This window comes from Nothoprocta perdicaria, unplaced genomic scaffold, assembly GCF_003342845.1.
Source record: "Nothoprocta perdicaria isolate Ctin4 unplaced genomic scaffold, notPer1 scaffold_271, whole genome shotgun sequence".
NCBI lineage: Eukaryota > Metazoa > Chordata > Aves > Tinamiformes > Tinamidae > Nothoprocta > Nothoprocta perdicaria.
This window is the reverse complement of record NW_020455501.1, coordinates 685,195-703,516: the sequence shown is the minus strand read 5'-3', so window position 1 is coordinate 703,516 and position 18,322 is coordinate 685,195. Positions and strand designations below refer to the sequence as shown.

Sequence of the window (18,322 nt, the reverse complement as noted above, 5' to 3'; positions counted from 1 at the left end):
GCGGCTGGCCCGGCGGGGAACATGGCGGCGTGAGGAGAGGGGGGCGGGGGGAGCGGAGGGGGGAAGTTTCAGCTAAAAGCGGGAAAAATCTGTTAAGTTGCGTTGTTTTTACTTTTAGTTTTAATGGGGGCGCGTTGGGAGGGAGTTAGGGTGGTGAGTGCAGCGGGGCCGAGGGATGCGACCCTTTGTATGATGGCACGCTGAGCCAAAACACGCAGATTTGGGGCCAAAACGCACGAAAAGAGTGTTTTGTAGCTGGAAGGGCATGACCTCTGGGTGCTTCCTGCGGGGACCTTCTCATTTTCCCCCCTCTTTGTCCCCCTAATTGGCCTGGTGGTGGAGCAGAGCTTGACTGGGCCCGTTGGTTCTCCCGTGTTTTCAGTTTGTCGCCGACGGCATCTTCAAAGCGGAGCTGAACGAGTTCCTGACGCGCGAGCTGGCTGAAGATGGGTACTCCGGTGTGGAGGTCCGGGTCACTCCCACCAGGACCGAGATCATCATCCTCGCCACCAGGTAACTGAGACGTCCTGCCGTTCTGCAGGTGCGATGCCAAGTTGTGTGCGATGCTGCTTTCCCTTAAAATACTTAAAAATACTATTAAATTCTTCCCGAGGAGCATTTCTGCATTTTTTTTTTCTTGCAGAACTCAGAATGTCCTGGGTGAGAAGGGGCGCCGCATCCGGGAGCTGACGGCTGTTGTGCAGAAGAGGTTTGGCTTCCCCGAGGGAAGTGTTGAGGTAAAACTTGCTTCAGTAAAACAGTGTTGAGCTCTGTGGTTTGCTCTGTGCAAAGCTGGGTAGTGGCAGTTGAAAGGGAGTTTCTCAAAGGCAACTTGAGACTTGTGTTACCTGCTTGTGTGCAGTAATGTCGCCTGGGAATAGGGAATAGGTTGGTCTTGGGTGTATCGTGTGCGCTGTTAGTTTGTCTTCTTTTCCCTGCTCTCCCAACTGGGAGGATCAGAGAGCAGTTAAATTGTGTTTAACACATTTGTAAATATTCTAGAAAGAATATTACTGTATCAGTGTTGAGGTGGGGAGTCAGTCTCCTGGTTTTATTTTGCTTTTTGTACTTGCTTTGGCTCTCAGTGATTTTAGAGACTTTTTTTCTCTATGGTGCTGTAATGAATTGGACAGTAAAAGGACACAACAGTAATTCCCTGGTGTCTTTTTAATGCTTGAAACCTGGTACCTCCTCTAGTATTTTCCCCTAAAACAAGTTATGTGAATGGAGGGTGTCTGGTTTAAGGTAGTGCTTATATTCTGCTCAGCCAGTGTTGAACACCTACTTGTTGCTTCCTCTAAAGCATCAGATTTTGGCCTCTTGGAGATGGTAGATTAAATCTGCATAATTTTCCCAGCACTCCTGTTMTTTTTTTATTTTTTTCATGTTGACTAAAGCCAGCTGTTTCATTTTACATTACATTTACATTTTACATTACATTTGCAGCTGCTGCCAGGTGRTTTAAGCAAACTTATCCTGTGCACTGCTGTAAATCTGCACTGCAGGAGCAGTTCTTGAGACCATCAGGATACTTGTGTCTCTGGGGTTACTTGATGTTTTGGGGCTGTTTGGAAGCAGCAACTCTCTGAGTCCGCGTCAAGCATGTTTTAATGATCTGCTGACATTTGATGGAGTGTCATTAGTGTGTGTCTCTGGGGGCCAAAGTTGTTAAAAGAAATACAGAATCTGAGGGTAAAGCTTCACAGAAAGACAAAACTGCAAAGTAGAGGACAGGAGGTGATACAAAGCTCTTGTGGCCTATTAAACTAAAAGCATATTGAAATCACCTGTGTTCCTGAGCTTGCTGCTTTTTCCTTTGTAGCTCTACGCGGAGAAGGTGGCGACGAGAGGACTGTGCGCGATCGCTCAGGCCGAGTCGCTGCGGTACAAGCTCCTGGGCGGCTTAGCCGTGCGCCGGTGAGTGCAGCAACATGATGCAGCGAGGAGCCCAGGCCTTAAACACCCTGCTGGAAGAACCCCTTGCCAACACGCCCTCARTTCAAAAGCGGAGCTAGGAATAGGACACCTGGACCGGGCTGGTGTTATTTTTGTTGCTGTTATCATATGCAAGCTTTTAAACTTGTATACAGTTACTTTCAGTAGCAATGAGGTGATACTTTTATTTTAAAAGCAAACTTGGAAGTTTTCTGGTTACCTGGTGGATGGGTAAAAYCTGTGTTCACTTCTCTGTGAATTAATGGGAGGCACGGGGGAACTGAAACACAATTTTGTGTCTTCTGGCTGTAATCGGGCAAGAGCAGCCTTGCTTCTCAGGTCCCTTCGGTGATGATAAGATGACGAGTCAGAAGAGGGGTGACTCCTGTTGAGCGGTACCTGCAGTGTCATGTTCTGTGATGCTGTGCATGGTTCGTTAGCAGGAGCACCCTGTCATCATTGAACGATTTAGAGGCATTTGTCTGAGAAGGGATGTGCATGAGGCTCTTGGTGTGGATGGTTTGGTCACCTTCAGCCAAGGAGCTGCTCTTCCAGCGTGTGCATGTCACTGTCCCACGGCCTTCTGAGAACGATAAGACAGTGATTGTTTCAGGCTGGCTTTGATGCTGCTAAACTGCTGGGAAAAATTAGCATAACACAGACATAGCTTTGGTTGCACAGCTGTGTGCTTGGGACACTGCTCAAAGTGTCATAGTCTTGGCTTGAAACAGGGTGTAAAATGCCCCAGCAGAGCCAAGCAGAGCTGAGAGCACCTTAATCAAGAGATCTACAGAGCCTAACGCGGTGGGTGTTGCTGCTCTCTCCCCGCAGAGCCTGCTACGGTGTCCTCCGCTTCATCATGGAGAGCGGCGCCAAGGGCTGCGAGGTGGTCGTCTCCGGCAAGCTCAGAGGCCAGCGCGCCAAGTCCATGAAGTTCGTGGATGGCTTGATGATCCACAGCGGGGACCCCGTGAACTACTACGTGGACACAGCCGTGCGTCACGTCCTGCTGCGGCAGGGTGAGTGGCTGGGGTGCAGGGACCTCTGCAGCCCCGTTGGGCTTCGTGTATCTGTAGCTCAGAGCCAGAAAATCTGAACTGCTGCTATCCAGCACCTGCAGCTTGGGGGTATTCCTGGAGATATTCCTGGGTCTGCTGGTAGCTTGCATGGCTATGCACTGCTGGTCTGCTAGAGCATTTCACTTGTAACACTGGAAATTTGTTATTTTCTCAAGGCTAAACTCTGCTTAAGGGAGTTTGCTCATCCTGTCTAACTTAGACCTTTATTTGCGCTTGTGCTGTGTGAAGGGGAAATTGAGAAGGGACCTTAAGCAGGCAGTGGGACTTTGTTTAATGAGCCCAAGTCACTGACTTTCCTAATGGTAGGAATTTAATGTATCTCATTGGAAAATCGGTTTTAGATTTCCCAAGTGCTGCAATTTGTGTCCGATGGCCTCTGACTTGTAGCAACCCAACTTATGGGGAAGCAAATCRTATTGAGTGGGTGAAGACCTGTTGGCAGTTTGGATTTTGCTTTTCTTGCCTCCCAGAGTTGGACAGACATGAGTGCCACAAGAACCATAAAAAAGCAAGTGTTAGTGACCCTTGTCCCTCCTAGCTCTACTCTGTCATGTCCTCCCAGCCGAACCAGCTGAGCCTGCTTGTGCTTGTCCTTCCTTCTGGTAAAACACAAGAGAAGTGTCTGCATTTAATCACCATTGGGTTACTTAATTGCAGAACCCTTGATGTGGACATTATGGCATGTACAGAAGTACGTATAGAATCATACAGAGGAGCCATCCCTTCAGTGATGATACGATGACGAGTCAGAAGGGACGTCCTTGCCTGGGTGCAGCCTGCTCAGTGCCACGTTCTGTGGTGCTGCACCGGGGTTGCCCTGGGCAGGACAGCCTACTCAGTGGATGATTTAGAGGCATTTGTCTGAGAAGGGATTCATAGAAGCGGTTCCGCTTTCTAGGAAGCTGAATTTATTCATTCCAGAAGGGAAAAGGTTTAAAACTAGAATTTGGACTTGGAGATAGAGTGCATTATCATCATGGTTTTCGTAGACTGAAGTTAGCTAAGGCAATGTATGAATACAGGTAAATGCACCAGTGTAATATCAAAGTAACCAGATTTTGTGTTAATCAGCTTCATCAATCAGCTCGCTTCATAAACAGATGTTTTTTGCTGCAGAGACCTTGCTTTGTAACTGTAGGACTTGTCTCACACTGCTCAGTGTCCACTTGATGTTTGTGCTGAGGGAATGTGTCTGTATTGTCCCCTTTGCAGGTGTCCTRGGTATCAAAGTAAAGATTATGTTGCCTTGGGACCCCAGTGGAAAGATTGGCCCCAAAAAGCCTCTGCCAGACCACGTGAGCATCGTGGAGCCCAAAGAAGAGATCCTGCCCACCACCCCCATCTCCGAGCAGAAAGGTGGCAAACCAGAGCAGCCAGCCATGCCCCAGCCAGTTCCCACTGCCTGAGGGGTAAGTGTCTGCTAACCTGTGGAAGATCCCTGCAGGAAAGGTCCTGCCACCATGAAGGCTGTCAGTGCTGGGAAGAAGAGCTGAATTGGGGTGTTTTCTTCCTCCTGCTGCACTAGGCCAGTCAGCTTGCTAGGATTTAGGGTTTTAGAGTGGCTGKAATGAGGGGCAGGGTTGACTGGTCCACTGCAAACCAAGACCCTTCAGTGAAGATGTGATGACGAGTCTGAAAAGGAGTATCCAGGTCCAAGTACCTGCTCCATGTCGTGTTCTACAGCATGGATTTGGGGGAGCTTGGCTCTGAGTGAGTGACTTGAGGCATTTGTCTGAGAAGGGCTTGGGTGTCATTCACATCTCACCACCTGGGCCGCTACCAGGCTGCAGCTGACAGCACAGGATCAAATGTATATGTCCTCATTGCAACAGATATATATTGGGAACGCAGCCTAGGATTGATTCTCAGGGAATAATGTGTTGAGCACAATGTATAGGCTTGTTCCAGAAGTAAATAAAGAAGGTTGGAAACTCGGTGTCTCTGAATGAAGTACTTCTAAAACAAATGGATAGCTGGAAATTCTTCTTGTCTACTCTTGAGTTATCCCTGGTGAAAACTTGCAACTTTTAAGTGCTTTTAAGAAGCTTCATTTTCTTTCTCTCCCATTAGAGCAGCAGGAGATGGGGGTGCCAAGGCCTTTGCTTGAGGCAGTTTAAATCCACATCTCTCAGAAGAGATCTTAGCCACCAGCGTAGCCATCTGGGGTTGTCCTCTGACTCAGCCTGGCACTGTGYTCAGGAACTTTTCAGGACTGCAGTGAAATGTGGGAATCTGACTAGTAAAGCATGCTCCTGTGGGGAAAAATAATGTAATTATGGCTTAAATGGGAGAGAAAGAAATGGGAGATATTTACCTGAATGCTAGAGCCTGGTTTTCCAGTGTTTTGGGGAGGAGAGTGCTCACGGGGAAGTGGTTTGCTACCCTCTCACTCAGTATTTTGTGTTGTTTTGTGTTGTAGGGTTTGTACAACCTGCATCTGGAAGCTGGACTGTCCTGAAAACATCTCTTAATAAAATCACAAAAGACAGTGTATGTGGAGGTGCTTATTTTTGCAAGATGTATTCCAGGAAAGCCTTGCTCCTCCCACCTTGGGTATGGAAGGTTTTCCTTTGCATTGCACCCAGCTTGCTGGACTCCCAGAGTGAATTCACCAGGTCCTGGTCTAAGCAAAATGGGGCCAAAATTCTGATTTCTAGGGAGAGCTAAAGCAACAGTCTGATTTTTTTGAGGGTCATGCCTAACCCTCCAAAAGCAGGAATCCTCCTAAGTGTTAGTGAAATAACTTTCCATATCCAAGTTCTTCCAGGAGGGGGAGCTTTTATTAGCAGCTTCTGAGGCAGTTGCAGATATTTTCTGGCTTAAACCAAAGTTTTGCTGTATTCTACTAAAAGCTTCCTTCTTTCATCTCTATTACCTCAGTTTTCTTTGTTGCTGCAGGATATTCAGTATAAACTGTAGGCCTACAGACTGTATGGGAACATTATTGCTCTTGTCAGGGAGATTAAAATATTGATGGAGAATACAGGGTGAGACGAGTTTCTAGCCATTTATCACATTATAGAAAAAGGTATAAACAGATTTCAGACCTTCTATCCTCAGCATTAAGGTGTAGATGTATTTAAGCCCTGGATAAAACCTTTTCCACTGAGACTTGGATAGATAGTGTGTTGATTTGTCACTGTATTAATAACTGTGACTTTAATGTGCTGGACAATAACATGATTAGATTTTGTAGAAGTTGGTAATTAGATTCCAAGGCTACTGATGCTAGAAAAAGAACTCAGTTATCCAGAAGGGTATTTTCCTGCTGCATTCCTGCCTGAATTGCTCTTGGGGCTGCTCTTGTGTCTCTCTGGATTAATGTAAGGCTTGGCTGAAGCAGTGACAACATTTTTTTTTTTTTTGTCACGATTTAGGCAGAGTCTTGTTCTCACTGTATATTTTTCAAGTTGCTACAATTATGGGAGGAATTATTGCACACATTTTTCCCCAGCTTGGAGAAATTCAGGAACCATTTGTTGCATTAATTGGATTTGTTACATGTAAATCTGCAGAATCTGGTCTTTAGGAGCAGCTCCTTTTTCCTGGAGTCCTCTCTGAAGGAACCAGGCAGATAAGCTGGAGACTGGAGCTTGCAGCATCAGAAATGGGTCTGTCTGGCAGCCACTTTGTGCTGTGGCCTTCCTGTTCCCAGCTTTTCCAGCAAATCTGGAGCCCTGGCCTGGCAGGGTGCTGCCTTGGGAAGCTGGTTAGGTCAGGAACAGATGTTGCTTTCTTAGGCTTTCAGAAATGTAGTTTCTCTGCCCGTTTTCCAGTAGAAAGCTTAAAAATCCCAACTTTCCCATGTGTGAGCATTGAGTTAGTGATTACAGTGAGAGACTTTGCACTTTGTAGGAGCAGGGAATGAGTGGAAGCTGGAGGGCCTGAAGCAAAAGAAGAGGATGACACTCGGTGACGTGCAGTGCAAAGCCTGGCAATCAGCATCTCAGTTCTTCAATTCTTTATGTGTTAGGGGATGATCTGCTATTAATTTCTCAAAGTGTCTGTTGAATCTTTGCTGTTTGACACAAGCACAAAGCAGCTTGAATTGTTTTTTGTGCCCTCTGCTTCACTCCTTGCTGTCCTCGAGGGCTGTTTTTCCTGAAACTCRTTCATATTCTGGTCTAAAGCCCTTCAAACAGATCCATCCACCTGTTAAATCTCACTTGAGTGCAGATCACTGATAGGATCAAGTCTTTAGTTGCAGGATGAAGAGCTGGGTAAGTAACTGTATGGATGTTGCTGCATCTCCTCTTGCTGCATCCAGCGTGCTGGGAGAGGATGATATTCAGGATTATCCTGTTGGGAAATCAAAGCTGCTAATTGGGAGGGCACGGGAGCTAATGGGGGGTCTGGGCTGACTTCTAACCCCTTTTCAATGATGTAGTTCCAGCTCCGTGGTGTTTTCTGGCTGCTCTGCTGGTTCTGGCCACCCTTTTTTTCTTCCTGCAGTGAAAGACCTTGTGCCAAATGCCTTGTGGTCAGGTCCATTTGTGAACTGAATGCACAGCAGGTTAATCCCAGGAGGACACACAGCAGTGGGATCTGATCCTGCTGGATTCTCCCAAGACCTGTGCATGCTCACAGCCTCAGTGCGGCTTCTTGCACCTCCCTTGACTGGATCCCAGCCAAAAAACCTTCGGGTTATAGGGTCAGAAAAGCAAATTCCTGGGTCTACTGGCTCCGTTGTACTGTCTTTTTTTTTTGATTTTTTTTTTTTTAACAGGGCCATTTACTCGCAGCTAAATGTCAGAGCAGGGGAGGACAGAGTCCTTGGATGTGTGAAGCATTAAAATTTCAGGGGAAAAATGTGAAAATACTGTATTTGAAAAGCAGAAATGCTAATCCTGTTTCTTTCCCAAAACATAGATGCCATGGAAATTAATATGCTGCCGTGTATTAAGTGCAGTTTGATGTATAAATAGCAGATTATAGAAAGAATATCGGATTTAATGGTAGTAGGGAGTTTGTGTAAGCACTTTGAAGAGAAAACATGTTCYACCCAAGCCCTACAGATCACTGCAACGGCCAGAGCTTCACTGAAAAAGTTTTATTGCAAAATAACACAATGGTCATTGTGTGGTACAAGAACAGACAACAAAAAGCCATCAGGTAATTCACAATTCAGGTAATTYGCAATATCCTGTGCTGTGTTCTTGCCCTGCCCTCCCCTTCTCCCCTCTGCTCTCCATCCATCATGTGCTACAGCACGTGGCTTTCAGTGCACCCCTTCACCAGGTCGGCTCCAGCATACACTGAATTTTAGGCTTCCTGCACATTTGGGTACTTGTTTCCCCACCTTGCACCCCAATACATTGAGGAAAGTGCCTTGGAGAAGGGGSTGGGAAAAGACTGGAGGTCACAACTCTCCTTCCTCCTGGCCTGTTACGTGACCTGGGGCACATTCATTGTGGTGTGACCTTGCAGAAGACACCGTCGGGTCAAACTTGGGTGGCACAAGTTGCTTTGGTTTTGGCTCTSTGAGACTAGGCCTAATAAGACTTAATACCTGTTAATAAATAAGTGGAAATAGTCCTGTGTATGATCTGAAACAATGCAGTATTGGGCTTGTGTAGCAAATGTGTTGGTGGGGAACCATAAACTGGAAAAAAAAAAACCCAAAAAACAGCATCATCAGTGTCCTTGCTGGTTCCAAACTACCAACATTTAGGTGGTGGCAGGTGGATTTTCCTCTTTAACTAATCTTGTCCTTACTCACTGGCCCTGTCTCTGCATGGCAAGTTTTTCAGTGTGCCCTTCTCAAGGTCAGCTGGGGGAGCTGAAGACTCAGAGAAAGAGGAGCTGCAAAAATAATGTTAAAAAAAGGGTCATGAGGAAGTTGGGCCGCTCTAAAGCTTTGCATTTAAAGTGGAAACAAGAGCTRGTTCCTCTGCTGAGGCCAGCAGGAATCTCTTGGGTTTCTACWGGAGCTGGTGGGTACTGGCCCTGGTGGTAACTGGGAGAAGCTTCCAAGCATAAACTGCCTCTTCCAGCTGCATGTGCTGATRGAAAAGCACCAGGAGATGAGAAGTTTCCCTCTTTGCTTGGCAAAAGATGCTTAACTAGAGATGCTGGCCCAAGAGCCTCCTCATGGTCCCCACAGAGGTGGACAACAGCCGCTCACAGGTCTCAGTCTTGCCAAGAGCCTTGGGGAGGAACCTCGGGTGGAGCTTTTGCTCCCTAGGAGCTTATTTGTTCTTTGGCCTCGCTGCTGCCACCGTAACCCCCCAAGCTGCTGCTCCATAGAGGGTTTGCTGTGGAGCAAAGCTGCGCCTGGCTTTGCAATGTCCCTCTAGCTATGGGAGCGGTGGCTTTTGCTTAGGCTGAAGCATCTAGCACTCCTCGTCAGAGCARGGTTAGGCAGGACAGAAGGGTCTCCATGCAGGTGCAGTTCTCAGGAGAACGAAGAGGGGAATGTGCTCCTACCTTCTCTACAAGCAARGAACAGCTTCAGCAAAGCGAGCAGCACGGTATCAAAAGGGAGAAACGTTAGTGGCAGAGCTGCGTGTGCAGAAGCGTTTGAGGTGGAAGGCGTGGAGGCCTCGCACCGTTGCGGGGCTGATGGAGCTGCAAAGGGCTTAGCAGGAGGCTTCATTCAGGGTGGAGGCATCAGCCTGAACATCTCAGCTGAAGGAACCGACAGCTCCCTCCTGCTCCTGGTGACCCTCGTGTGCCAGGCTCCTCTCTTCCTCTCTGGAGGTGGGTTTGTGCAGTAGAGTATGTCGGGGTGAGGTAAAGTGTATGCTGGTTCCTCATCAAAATGCACCCTGGTCTGAATAGCACCCATAGTTCAAGAAGGATACAAAATAGTGTTTCCCCTTTTTTCAAATCCCTCGCTAAAAAACACAAACCAATTCTCTGGAGAAAAAAAAAAAAAAAAAAGCTACAACTCGTCACGCATCTTGTCCCCTTTGGGCCTCACGAGCCGGCCGATGAAGAGAATGGAGTTGGTTTTACTGTCCTTGATCATGAAGATGAAGGGGTGGTCAGCGTAGAAGAGCTTGGGGTTCCGCATCTCCTCTCGGCCATAGATGTCGGCGTCATACGGGTTCCCGTCCGTGTCCCATTCCAGAGCAGCGGCGTGGAAGACGTTGGACAGGTAAAGGTCTTTCTTGCCAGAGATCTTCGATAGGTCGGCCTTCGTTTTGTCAATGGCTTCCGTCAGGCCCAGGTCAGCCAAGTGTTTCTAGAAGAAGAAAGACATCAGAAACCCTCCCAAAGATGACAACACAATCCTTTCCACCCATGGTCACTGCAGAAGAGGACACCTGGCACAGAMAGCACCTCGGTGTCTTCTCTCCTACCCCCAAGATCTGCAGAGCCTGATGACTCTTTTCCATGACCAACTTTACCTGAAGATCGTGGCTGACTTCCAGAATGACTTTAGGCAGTGAGATGGCCACCGATCTCTTCTTCATCTTGCTAGACCAGGTCTTCAGCTGCTCCTTGTTCAGCAGCTTCTCAACCCTCTCCAGTGGCTCCACGTGGTTTGGCATGATAAAGATCATGCTGGAGAGTTTGTGGGCAAGCGGCATCTCCACCACCTGCAGCTTCTCTGCCTCATCATCATAGTAGTTGTAGAGACCTTGGGAAGTCAGAAGCAGAGCCAGATGAGATGCAGGGCACAGGTGAAGCTACCAACAGGCCTGGGCTTCCCTGACTGGCAACGCAATGATGCCTCCAAAGTACCACTTTGGGAGTCAGCAGCTCCTCAAAACTGCTGCTCTCACTTGTGTGATGAGCTAGAGTCTCATCCTAGCTGCCAAGCACCCAATAGGAAATGTGGATTTTCCCTGCTCATTGAGAGTTCAGATCAACAGAGCAGCTCACCCTGTTTCATTTTCCCTCCCTCATTGCAGGTCAACTAAAATATGGAGGCCATCAGTGGACAACTGCATCCAGCAGAGCAGTAATCCCAGTGGGGTCTTGGCCTGGGGCAGCAGTTTCACAACTTACCTGTGCGATGCATCATTGGAACCCCCACAGTGTAGGAACGGGTCACCATGAAGCCACGGTTGTCCACCATCTTATGATGGAACTTCTCATCCCAGTGAGCTACAGGAGAGAGAAATTCAGCTCATAAGAACGGGAATGGGTKGTAGCTTCATGCAGGAACAGAGCTGGCCTTAGTGGACCCAAGATTTGTTTACATTTCCCCTTAGAAATGGACTTGGAAAAGTCCCAGTGGGCTGGGAGCTGGGTCACTTGTACCAATAACTGAAGGTAGAACTTACGTTTGAAGAACATGGCGTTGACAATGAGGGCTCCATCAGTTTTCTCCACGTCTTTGGTCACCTCGGGGAGCTTCCCATCCGTGGTCTGGGCTGCCCACTCGTTGATGGATTTCAGGGCGCTCCTCTTGTCGCGGAAGTTGATCTTGGAGTGCTCGTAGTTGTAGTGCTTCTTGCTGTTCTTCACAAAGTCGTCGGCGAAGTTGATGGAGGCCGGGCCGTACAGGCGGTTCCCGATCTTCCAGGTGACGTTGCGGGCCGTGCTGTTGCTGACCTCGTTGAGGAGCTCCGACAAGCCGCTGTGCACGTAGTCGTCRTTGAGTTTGTCCGCGCTGAGCACCGCCTTGGCTTGGGACGCCGTGGCCGCCTTGCCCCCCAGGGACACGAGGCCRAGGGAGGAGGCCACAACCACGGGGGACAGCAGGATGTTCTCCATGCTCTTGTCCTTCGCCATGGCGTGGTAGAGGTTGAAGGCCAGCGTGGCGCTGCGGTCGGCCAACGTCGTTGCCTTGTCGCTCAGCTTCCTGTCCTCCGAGGGCACGGCGGCAGCGAGGCCGCACACGGCGAGCGCCAGAAGGGGCCACATGATTTYGGCAGCACCCAAAGCCTCCGGGGACCTGCTGGCCAAGAAATATCCCGGGTGAGCAMAACCCAAGACCTCCTGGAGCGCCCGCTCATCCCAAGGGCTCTTCCAGTGGCACTCGCTCCCAGGCTCCAGTGACAGGAGAGCCAGAGCGGCTGCAAACCTCCAGCATGGTCAGGAGAAGCTAAAAGGAGGACGTTTCTGCTGTGCATGGACCACCAAACCTGTTGCTGCCGCGGTTGGGATATGGCAGGGATGGTTCCTCTCCGAAGGCTCCACCTCAGCGCCCAAGTGCTCACCCTTCTAGGCGCTAGATGGAGCGCACGAGCTCCACCAGGCTTGGTCAGATYCTGGGGAACATCTGACTCTGGTCAGCTCTGTCAGATGGATTCAGGAGGAAAGAAGGAGAAATCCTGCTCTCCTCCAGTACAGCCCCTTCCCAAAACACAGAGGCATCTTAGGAGGACCTAACTGTGCCTGCCTCCCATGAGGGCTGCAGGGATTTGAGCTCGATSCTCAGATTAGTTCTGAAGCCCGAGGACTCCTCAAGGAGCCCGTGGGCCTCACGGTGAACACGGACTCCAGGCAAGTTGTTCCTACTCCTCCTTTACCGAGCAGACAGCAAAAAACACAACCGAAGGCGGCTCATCCCTCCTGCCTCCGAGGTGAAAATGGGATTTAAACTCCATCTCCGGGCGCCAAAAAAACCAAAACAGCTTAAAAAAATTGTTTTTTAAGCAACTTTTTTTTGCTGTAGCAACAGGGCGCCCAGGGCCCCGATGGAGCTGAGTTCCTCGGCCACATCCTGTGGGGCCGTGCCGGAGGCTCCGGAGTCAAGGCAGCCGGAGCAGGAAGCCAAGGGCCCCCTGGGATTACACAGGCCGGGAAACGGCGGAGCCCGGAGCGACGTGACGAGGGCGCAGCCGCCGCAGGGCCCTGCTGCCAGAGGCGGAATGAGGCAGCCTCCGCAACGGAGCGGGATCCGTTGGGATTCACACACCTTCCCGCGGACGGGAAGGGATGGATCCAGCAGCAGGACGTGGGCAGGGGGCTCCCTGACGCACTCCACGGTGCGCAGAGCACGGGCAGGGCGACAAACACGGGAGATCTGCGCTTTGCGGGGGACATTTTTCCTCCTACATCTAAAGATACCTTGGAATTGTTTCCTAGGGAGCTCAACGCCTGCCCTTTTCATTCTGAAAGAGAACGGACACAGCGGGTACTTCTCTCGCGAGCAAACGCCGCCTCCGTCCTCCATCTCCAAGGGAAAAATCCTCCACGGGGGCCGGAGCCTCCGCGCGGGCCGACGAGTTTTGCCCATCCTTGGCCGCGTCCCCAGCGCYAGGCCGGGAAGGGGGCCGGGCTGGGAAGGCCGCGCGCGCCGGGACGTGCCAGCGTGGCAGCCGCCGCGGAGCCTCCACCRCCCAGGGCCGCGTCTGCCCCTTTTTTGGGGTGAAACCCRYKYAAGGAGAGGCCGCTTTGGGGCTGTSGGAGTRGGGGCCATGGGGCAGCCCCAGCGACGCCGGTGCAGGGAGCACTGGGGGCAGTTTTTCCCCCTTCCTTGCTCACGGACCGCAGGGATCCGGACACGGTGCATCGCAAGGGACCCCTTACACCAAGCCACTATTTTCCTCTTCTTTTTCTTAATCACTCCATGGGAACCCCCTTCCAAAAAAAAAAAAAAAAAAATCCCTCCAGGGTGCAAAACTTATCCACAAGCATCTCCTGCAAGGAATTGGGAATACTGGGGCTCTTCTTTTTGGAATAACAGGAGAAAAGGGAGGGGGATGTGGGCTGGAGTCCCCCCTCCCCCTTCGTCGTACCGCCCCCCTCTTTTTTTCCTCGGGAACCCCAAAATTCCCCCCTCTTCCAGGTCCCCCCCGCCCACTACCTGCGTCGGGGCCGGGGCGCCTCCTCGCTCCGCTTCGCTGCTCCTTGTCCCTCCTCGTCCCGCGCAGGGGGGTTTATAAGGGGCCGCCGAGAAACTTCTGGAAAGTTGGGAAAAAAAATTCTCCAAAAAAAAAAAAAAAAAAAAAAAAGAAGAAGAAAAAAAAATAAAACAAGACCCGCCAGCCCCGGGGAGGGAGAGGAAGGGGAGGATCCGGCCGCGCTCGCCCGGCCTCCCACCAATGGCAGGGAGCGACGGGACTGCAAAGCCGGGGGGGCCGGGGGGGGTCCCTCCTTCTCCAGGCCCGCCTGGAGCTTCCCGTGTCCCGCTCCGAGCCGGGCCCGGCCGCTGCGTTTGGAGCGGAGCTTTTCGCCTCTTTTGGCAGTGTTCGGGTTGCATTTTTTGCACCCCTACGGGGTGATTTCTGCCTCTGCGGGGTGGGAGAGGGGCGCAGAAGGGCTCCCTGCCCCAGGGTCTGGCTGCAAGCAGAGCAGGCGGGGGGCTTTGGGACACCCGGAGTCACCCCCGTTGGGTGGCACCCCTGGGGAACCTTCTTTGGTCTCTAGGGCAAGCTGAGGGTCAAGGTATGAGGAGCAGCTGCCGAGCTTCCCTATTTCCTATCCATCTATCCATCCTTCTGTCCCTCCTCCATCCCTCCATCTCACCAAGACCCCCTTAGCAGTCACAACAGTCTAGGTACCACCCAGTGATTCAAGCCTCAAACTCATCACCATGCCCTTTAGCCAAGCTCCTGTTTTGCTTCAAGTGTCCAAGCAATTTCCATCCATCCCAGCCCCACTCCACGAATGTCACTGTAGACCCCACAAATCTGTCACTCCGCTCCAAAGACGGGGGTCTCAGCACATCCCTATGGCTGCAACAAGGTGAAAGAGCATCCAGCTTTGCACGTTTGGCCCTCAGACTTGGGTTTTGGGCTTGCAAGTGCCTTGTCGTGGGAGAAACAAGCTCCGCAGAGCTGCGGTACCAGAGCAAACAGTGTGTCCTGGTGTCACTTCCAGCGGCACGGCCTTGATCGCAGCCGTAGCTGATAAGGGCAGGGTTGGCCGGGCGCTTGTCCCAGTCTGGGAGAAAAAAAAAAGCAGCTCCTCCATCCATCCCTGATCTCCTGTATTATGGCTGAATTGATCCATATGGGATAATTCCCCCCAAAAACTGCTATAGGGGCAAAGGACCACGGGGTCGCCATCAATGGGTGCTCTTGGGGGCACAAAATGTGAAGCTGTTTCAGCAGCCTGAAGGCTCCTGGCTTTGGATGACCGTGATTTTTGTTTCTTTTCCAGGGCGACTGTGTGGAGAAGGAAGGGCCTGAATGAAGCATTTCCAGCTGTCATCACCCCTGGGCATTTGGCACCCAAAATACCTCGTACTTCACCCTGCAGCCCGTAATGATGTTAATGGTCCTAAAGGCATCAGGAAGGTGATGTTCTGAGCTCAGCCTCTTCCTTGGGAGACATTCACTGGGATCACCTCACTTTGAGGTGCACTGAGCACCAACCATCTCATTGCTTACTCTATATTGGGAACAATTTTGCCTTTGGTGGGGCTTTGCATCTATGTAAATGATGCAAATTTTCCCCCCCAAGTGCTTTTATTTTAATAGCAGTATTTACTGATCTTTATTACTGCTTGGCCTTTGGGGAAAAAAATAACTTTGCTGGTTGCAGAGCCTAAGTTTATTCCAGCAATATTGAGCAAAACTCCTTTGAGCTCCCAGGCTGCCCTGCCAAGCTTCGGATCGCTCCACCTTCAAAGCCACCCGGGTGGTTATTTCCCGTGCACAGGGTCTATTCTTCCAGGGGAAGGGAAAAATAAACACCCTCAAACTTCCCCATCCCGACCTCCCAGCTTTCCCAGAACTGCAAGGCCCTGTAATTCCCATGTCCTATGTGGGTTTGCCTCAAGGACGGAAAATGGGAAATCCAATAAATGTTGTTCTTTGTGTTGGAGGAATGTAGAACAGCAGAAAAACGGGGTGTTTTCCCCCATTTTTTGCCTATATTCCTATTCCTGCACCCACCATTAAGCCCCTACTCTGAATTTATCCCCCCAAAGCCCCCCAGCTGTATGTGCATTTCCCTGAGCTAAGGAAAACCGGGATACAAACAGGGTAAACGTGAGAACGGGGCTGCAGTGGCGAGGGCCGGGCGAGATCCCTGCTGCCATCGCGGCGTTTCCGAGCGGGATCCGGCCGCTCCGGCGCTCCCTTCCCCCACAGCGCCACGTCGGAGATGTCGCGGCAGGATGGGGGGAGCCTCGGGAAGGGGGGAGCCGYGCTGGGAGTTGCCTCCTTCCGTCTCCTCCGCCCCTGGATGCACGTCTGGCGCTGCCGGCTCTTCCCAGCGCCGGTGGGTTTCCCAAGAATGCAAGCTTTGCTTTAGGAATGCATCGAATTCCTGAGCTCTAATGCACTTTAATGCAGAAAAACAATGCAGAAAAACAATGCAGAAAATGCATAATGTGCTTTAATGCAGAAAAGCAACGTGCGCACAGCTGGGAAACATCTGGGCTAGCAACATTCCAGCCGCTTGGCTTTCTATCAGGCAGCCTTTCTCCCTCACTTCTTTACATATTAAAATAACACTATTTCCGCGGGGGAATTAAAGCACTGGAGCAAATCCGGGCTCTCTGGGCTGAGTTTTGCAGTACGAACCTGAGCAGTTTTGCACTTTCGCCCTTTCCCGAAGGCTGTGGAGACCAGGAGGTGCCTGCATGAGACACAGAGTCTCCTAAGCCGTCCCGGGTGCCAGGTTTCTGCTTTCCAGGAGCCAGCGAGGTCCCGAGCAGTGCCAGAAATGAAGGTCATTTCCACGAGGGGAGACTATTGCTTCTGTATCCAGAGCAAATTGTATGGATCGATATTTCGGAGCTGAACGGGGAGATAACGGTCTCATCTCTAGCTGCAGAGAGGAGCTTTTCCTGAGGTGGGAGGCAGTCCCATGGTGTGGGAAGGACAGGATTAACCAGGATACCAATGGAAACCTCCTTTTCCTGGATGCATGTGGGGAATTTGGACAGTGGTTGTCCACGGAGGGGCTGGCTTGACCCCTCAGTGAACATGGATGAGACCCAGAGCTCTCCGTCTTCCAAGGAGCAGGTTCAGGGCCCCAAGGCAGGACCACATGTTGGGAGGGTTGCCTGGATCCCCAGGATCCCACTTAGCTCCAGGGCAAATCCAGGATTCTGGATTAATGTCTCCTTTGCCACCCGTCTCCATCCCTTTGGCACCGTCCTGGYCCAGGGACAAGTGGCCTTGGCTGCGTCCTCAGTAGGTGCCAGGGAGGGACCTCCAAACCCACCCACATCCCTCAAGATGCTTTGCAAACCATAATGTTTTGGGCAGGATTTGAAGACCATTTTTTCCTGCTGTTTCAGCAAAATACTATGGAGAACAACCAGAGAGAAGCCAAAATAAAAGGCGGTGGCCCCGGAGCGGAGCGAATTTGGCCTCCACGGTTATTTTGGATCTGTGAGGAAGGATGGGGTGCTGAGACCCCCCGGGTGCTGCTTTGCAGTGGGATTCGGAGGAGAGAGCYGCCTTGATCCCGATGCGTAATCCCGGTTTAATGCTCCAGAGAAAGGGTCAAAATCCAGCGGGGAAATTCCTCCGGTGCTTTGGGATGGAAAGTTTGGCATCCGTGCAGCCTGGGCGGGCATCCAGGCTGGAACTGCCGCTTGCTGCACTGGGGAGCCRGGTCCTCAGCACCCGCCTCCAATATGGGGCCTTTTCACGCAAAGTACGGGTGGAAAAGTCCCACCAGTCACAGGAGTGGGGAAGCAGAGCCCTGCATGGCTTGGRGAATCTCTGATGTCTCGTAAAAGGCTGCGTTTGCAGCCACTGGGACAAGAAATCCTGCTTTCCCTTCCCAGCAAGATCCAACTTTCCTTTCCCTGCTGCCTGTTTTCAAGGGACATAGAAAAACCCCAACACTTTGAGCTCTCCTTTAAATTTAGCTGAAGCTTTTTGAGYGCTCAACGGAGGCGCAGGACCAAGTTCCTCCCCCTTCCCCATCCCCTTGCAACGTCTCCATCCCCTGCTAAGGAAACGGGCTTTAAAAGGAAAGGGTTGGTTACGGAGCKAGGGAATGGGAACGCCCCGAAGGCGACGCCGAGCAAGATCCGACGCCAGCCAATCTTGAGCTTCCAGCGCGGCGCTCGCGCCGAGCTCCCGCATCCGCGCGCGGATGGGATCCGTGCCGAGCCCGCCCCTCTAACCCATCCATCATCCTCAGGCCCTGGAAATCTAATCGAGAGTCCCTTGAAGGCTCCGATGCTCGAAAACGGGTTTTTTTAACCCTTGGAGAAATTTAACAAGGTCGTTTTAGGGATTTTTTTTTTCTTGGTGGCAGAAGGATGGTTGGGCTTGAATGAGCGTTGCCCAGTGGAACCTTTGTCTTTTCCGAGATTTTTAGTGCTTTTAAAGGGTGTTCTTGACGTTATTTTGCTGGATGTGATTTATATATAGTGTATATTTATTTATAATATAGATAGATTTATATATTTGTTTTGTTTTATGCATCTAACCATGCATTTCTCGCCGTCCGAGGCCGCCTATATCCCAGCTCAGCACTTCTGCCTGCAGGACCTT

The 18,322-nt window shown here is 50.9% G+C and overlaps 2 protein-coding genes and 3 non-coding genes across 6 annotated transcripts; 4 read left to right on the top strand and 1 right to left on the bottom strand.

Moving 5' to 3' along the window:
- Positions 1 to 385: 385 nt before the first annotated feature.
- On the top strand, positions 386 to 5,505 carry RPS3 (ribosomal protein S3). Its single transcript, XM_026040966.1, has 6 exons — positions 386 to 513; positions 644 to 737; positions 1,823 to 1,917; positions 2,767 to 2,954; positions 4,227 to 4,423; positions 5,434 to 5,505. Exons 4-5 carry the CDS (start codon positions 2,795 to 2,797, stop codon positions 4,418 to 4,420), a joined length of 354 nt encoding a protein of 117 aa, XP_025896751.1. The 5' UTR covers positions 386 to 513; positions 644 to 737; positions 1,823 to 1,917; positions 2,767 to 2,794; the 3' UTR covers positions 4,421 to 4,423; positions 5,434 to 5,505.
- Positions 2,279 to 2,426, top strand: LOC112948695. Its single transcript, XR_003249680.1, has one exon. It is a non-coding gene; the product is annotated as a small nucleolar RNA SNORD15 (small nucleolar RNA).
- Positions 3,737 to 3,884, top strand: LOC112948694. The gene has a single exon (XR_003249679.1). It is a non-coding gene; the product is annotated as a small nucleolar RNA SNORD15 (small nucleolar RNA).
- LOC112948696 lies at positions 4,622 to 4,755 on the top strand. The gene has a single exon (XR_003249681.1). It is a non-coding gene; the product is annotated as a small nucleolar RNA SNORD15 (small nucleolar RNA).
- A 3,203-nt stretch (positions 5,506 to 8,708) lies between the features above and the next one.
- SERPINH1 (serpin family H member 1) lies at positions 8,709 to 13,792 on the bottom strand. 2 transcript variants are annotated; one of them, XM_026040965.1, is made up of 5 exons: positions 13,720 to 13,792; positions 11,249 to 11,862; positions 10,971 to 11,069; positions 10,367 to 10,599; positions 8,709 to 10,200 (listed from the first exon to the last, which is right to left on the bottom strand). In XM_026040965.1, the coding sequence occupies exons 2-5, from the start codon at positions 11,829 to 11,831 to the stop codon at positions 9,898 to 9,900; spliced, it is 1,218 nt and encodes a 405-aa protein (XP_025896750.1). In that variant the 5' UTR covers positions 11,832 to 11,862; positions 13,720 to 13,792; the 3' UTR covers positions 8,709 to 9,897. The 2 variants fall into 2 exon arrangements, with proteins under 2 accessions (XP_025896750.1, XP_025896749.1); XM_026040964.1 differs by having other exon boundaries at positions 11,249 to 11,865; positions 13,720 to 13,776.
- Between the last annotated feature and the right edge of the window lie 4,530 nt (positions 13,793 to 18,322).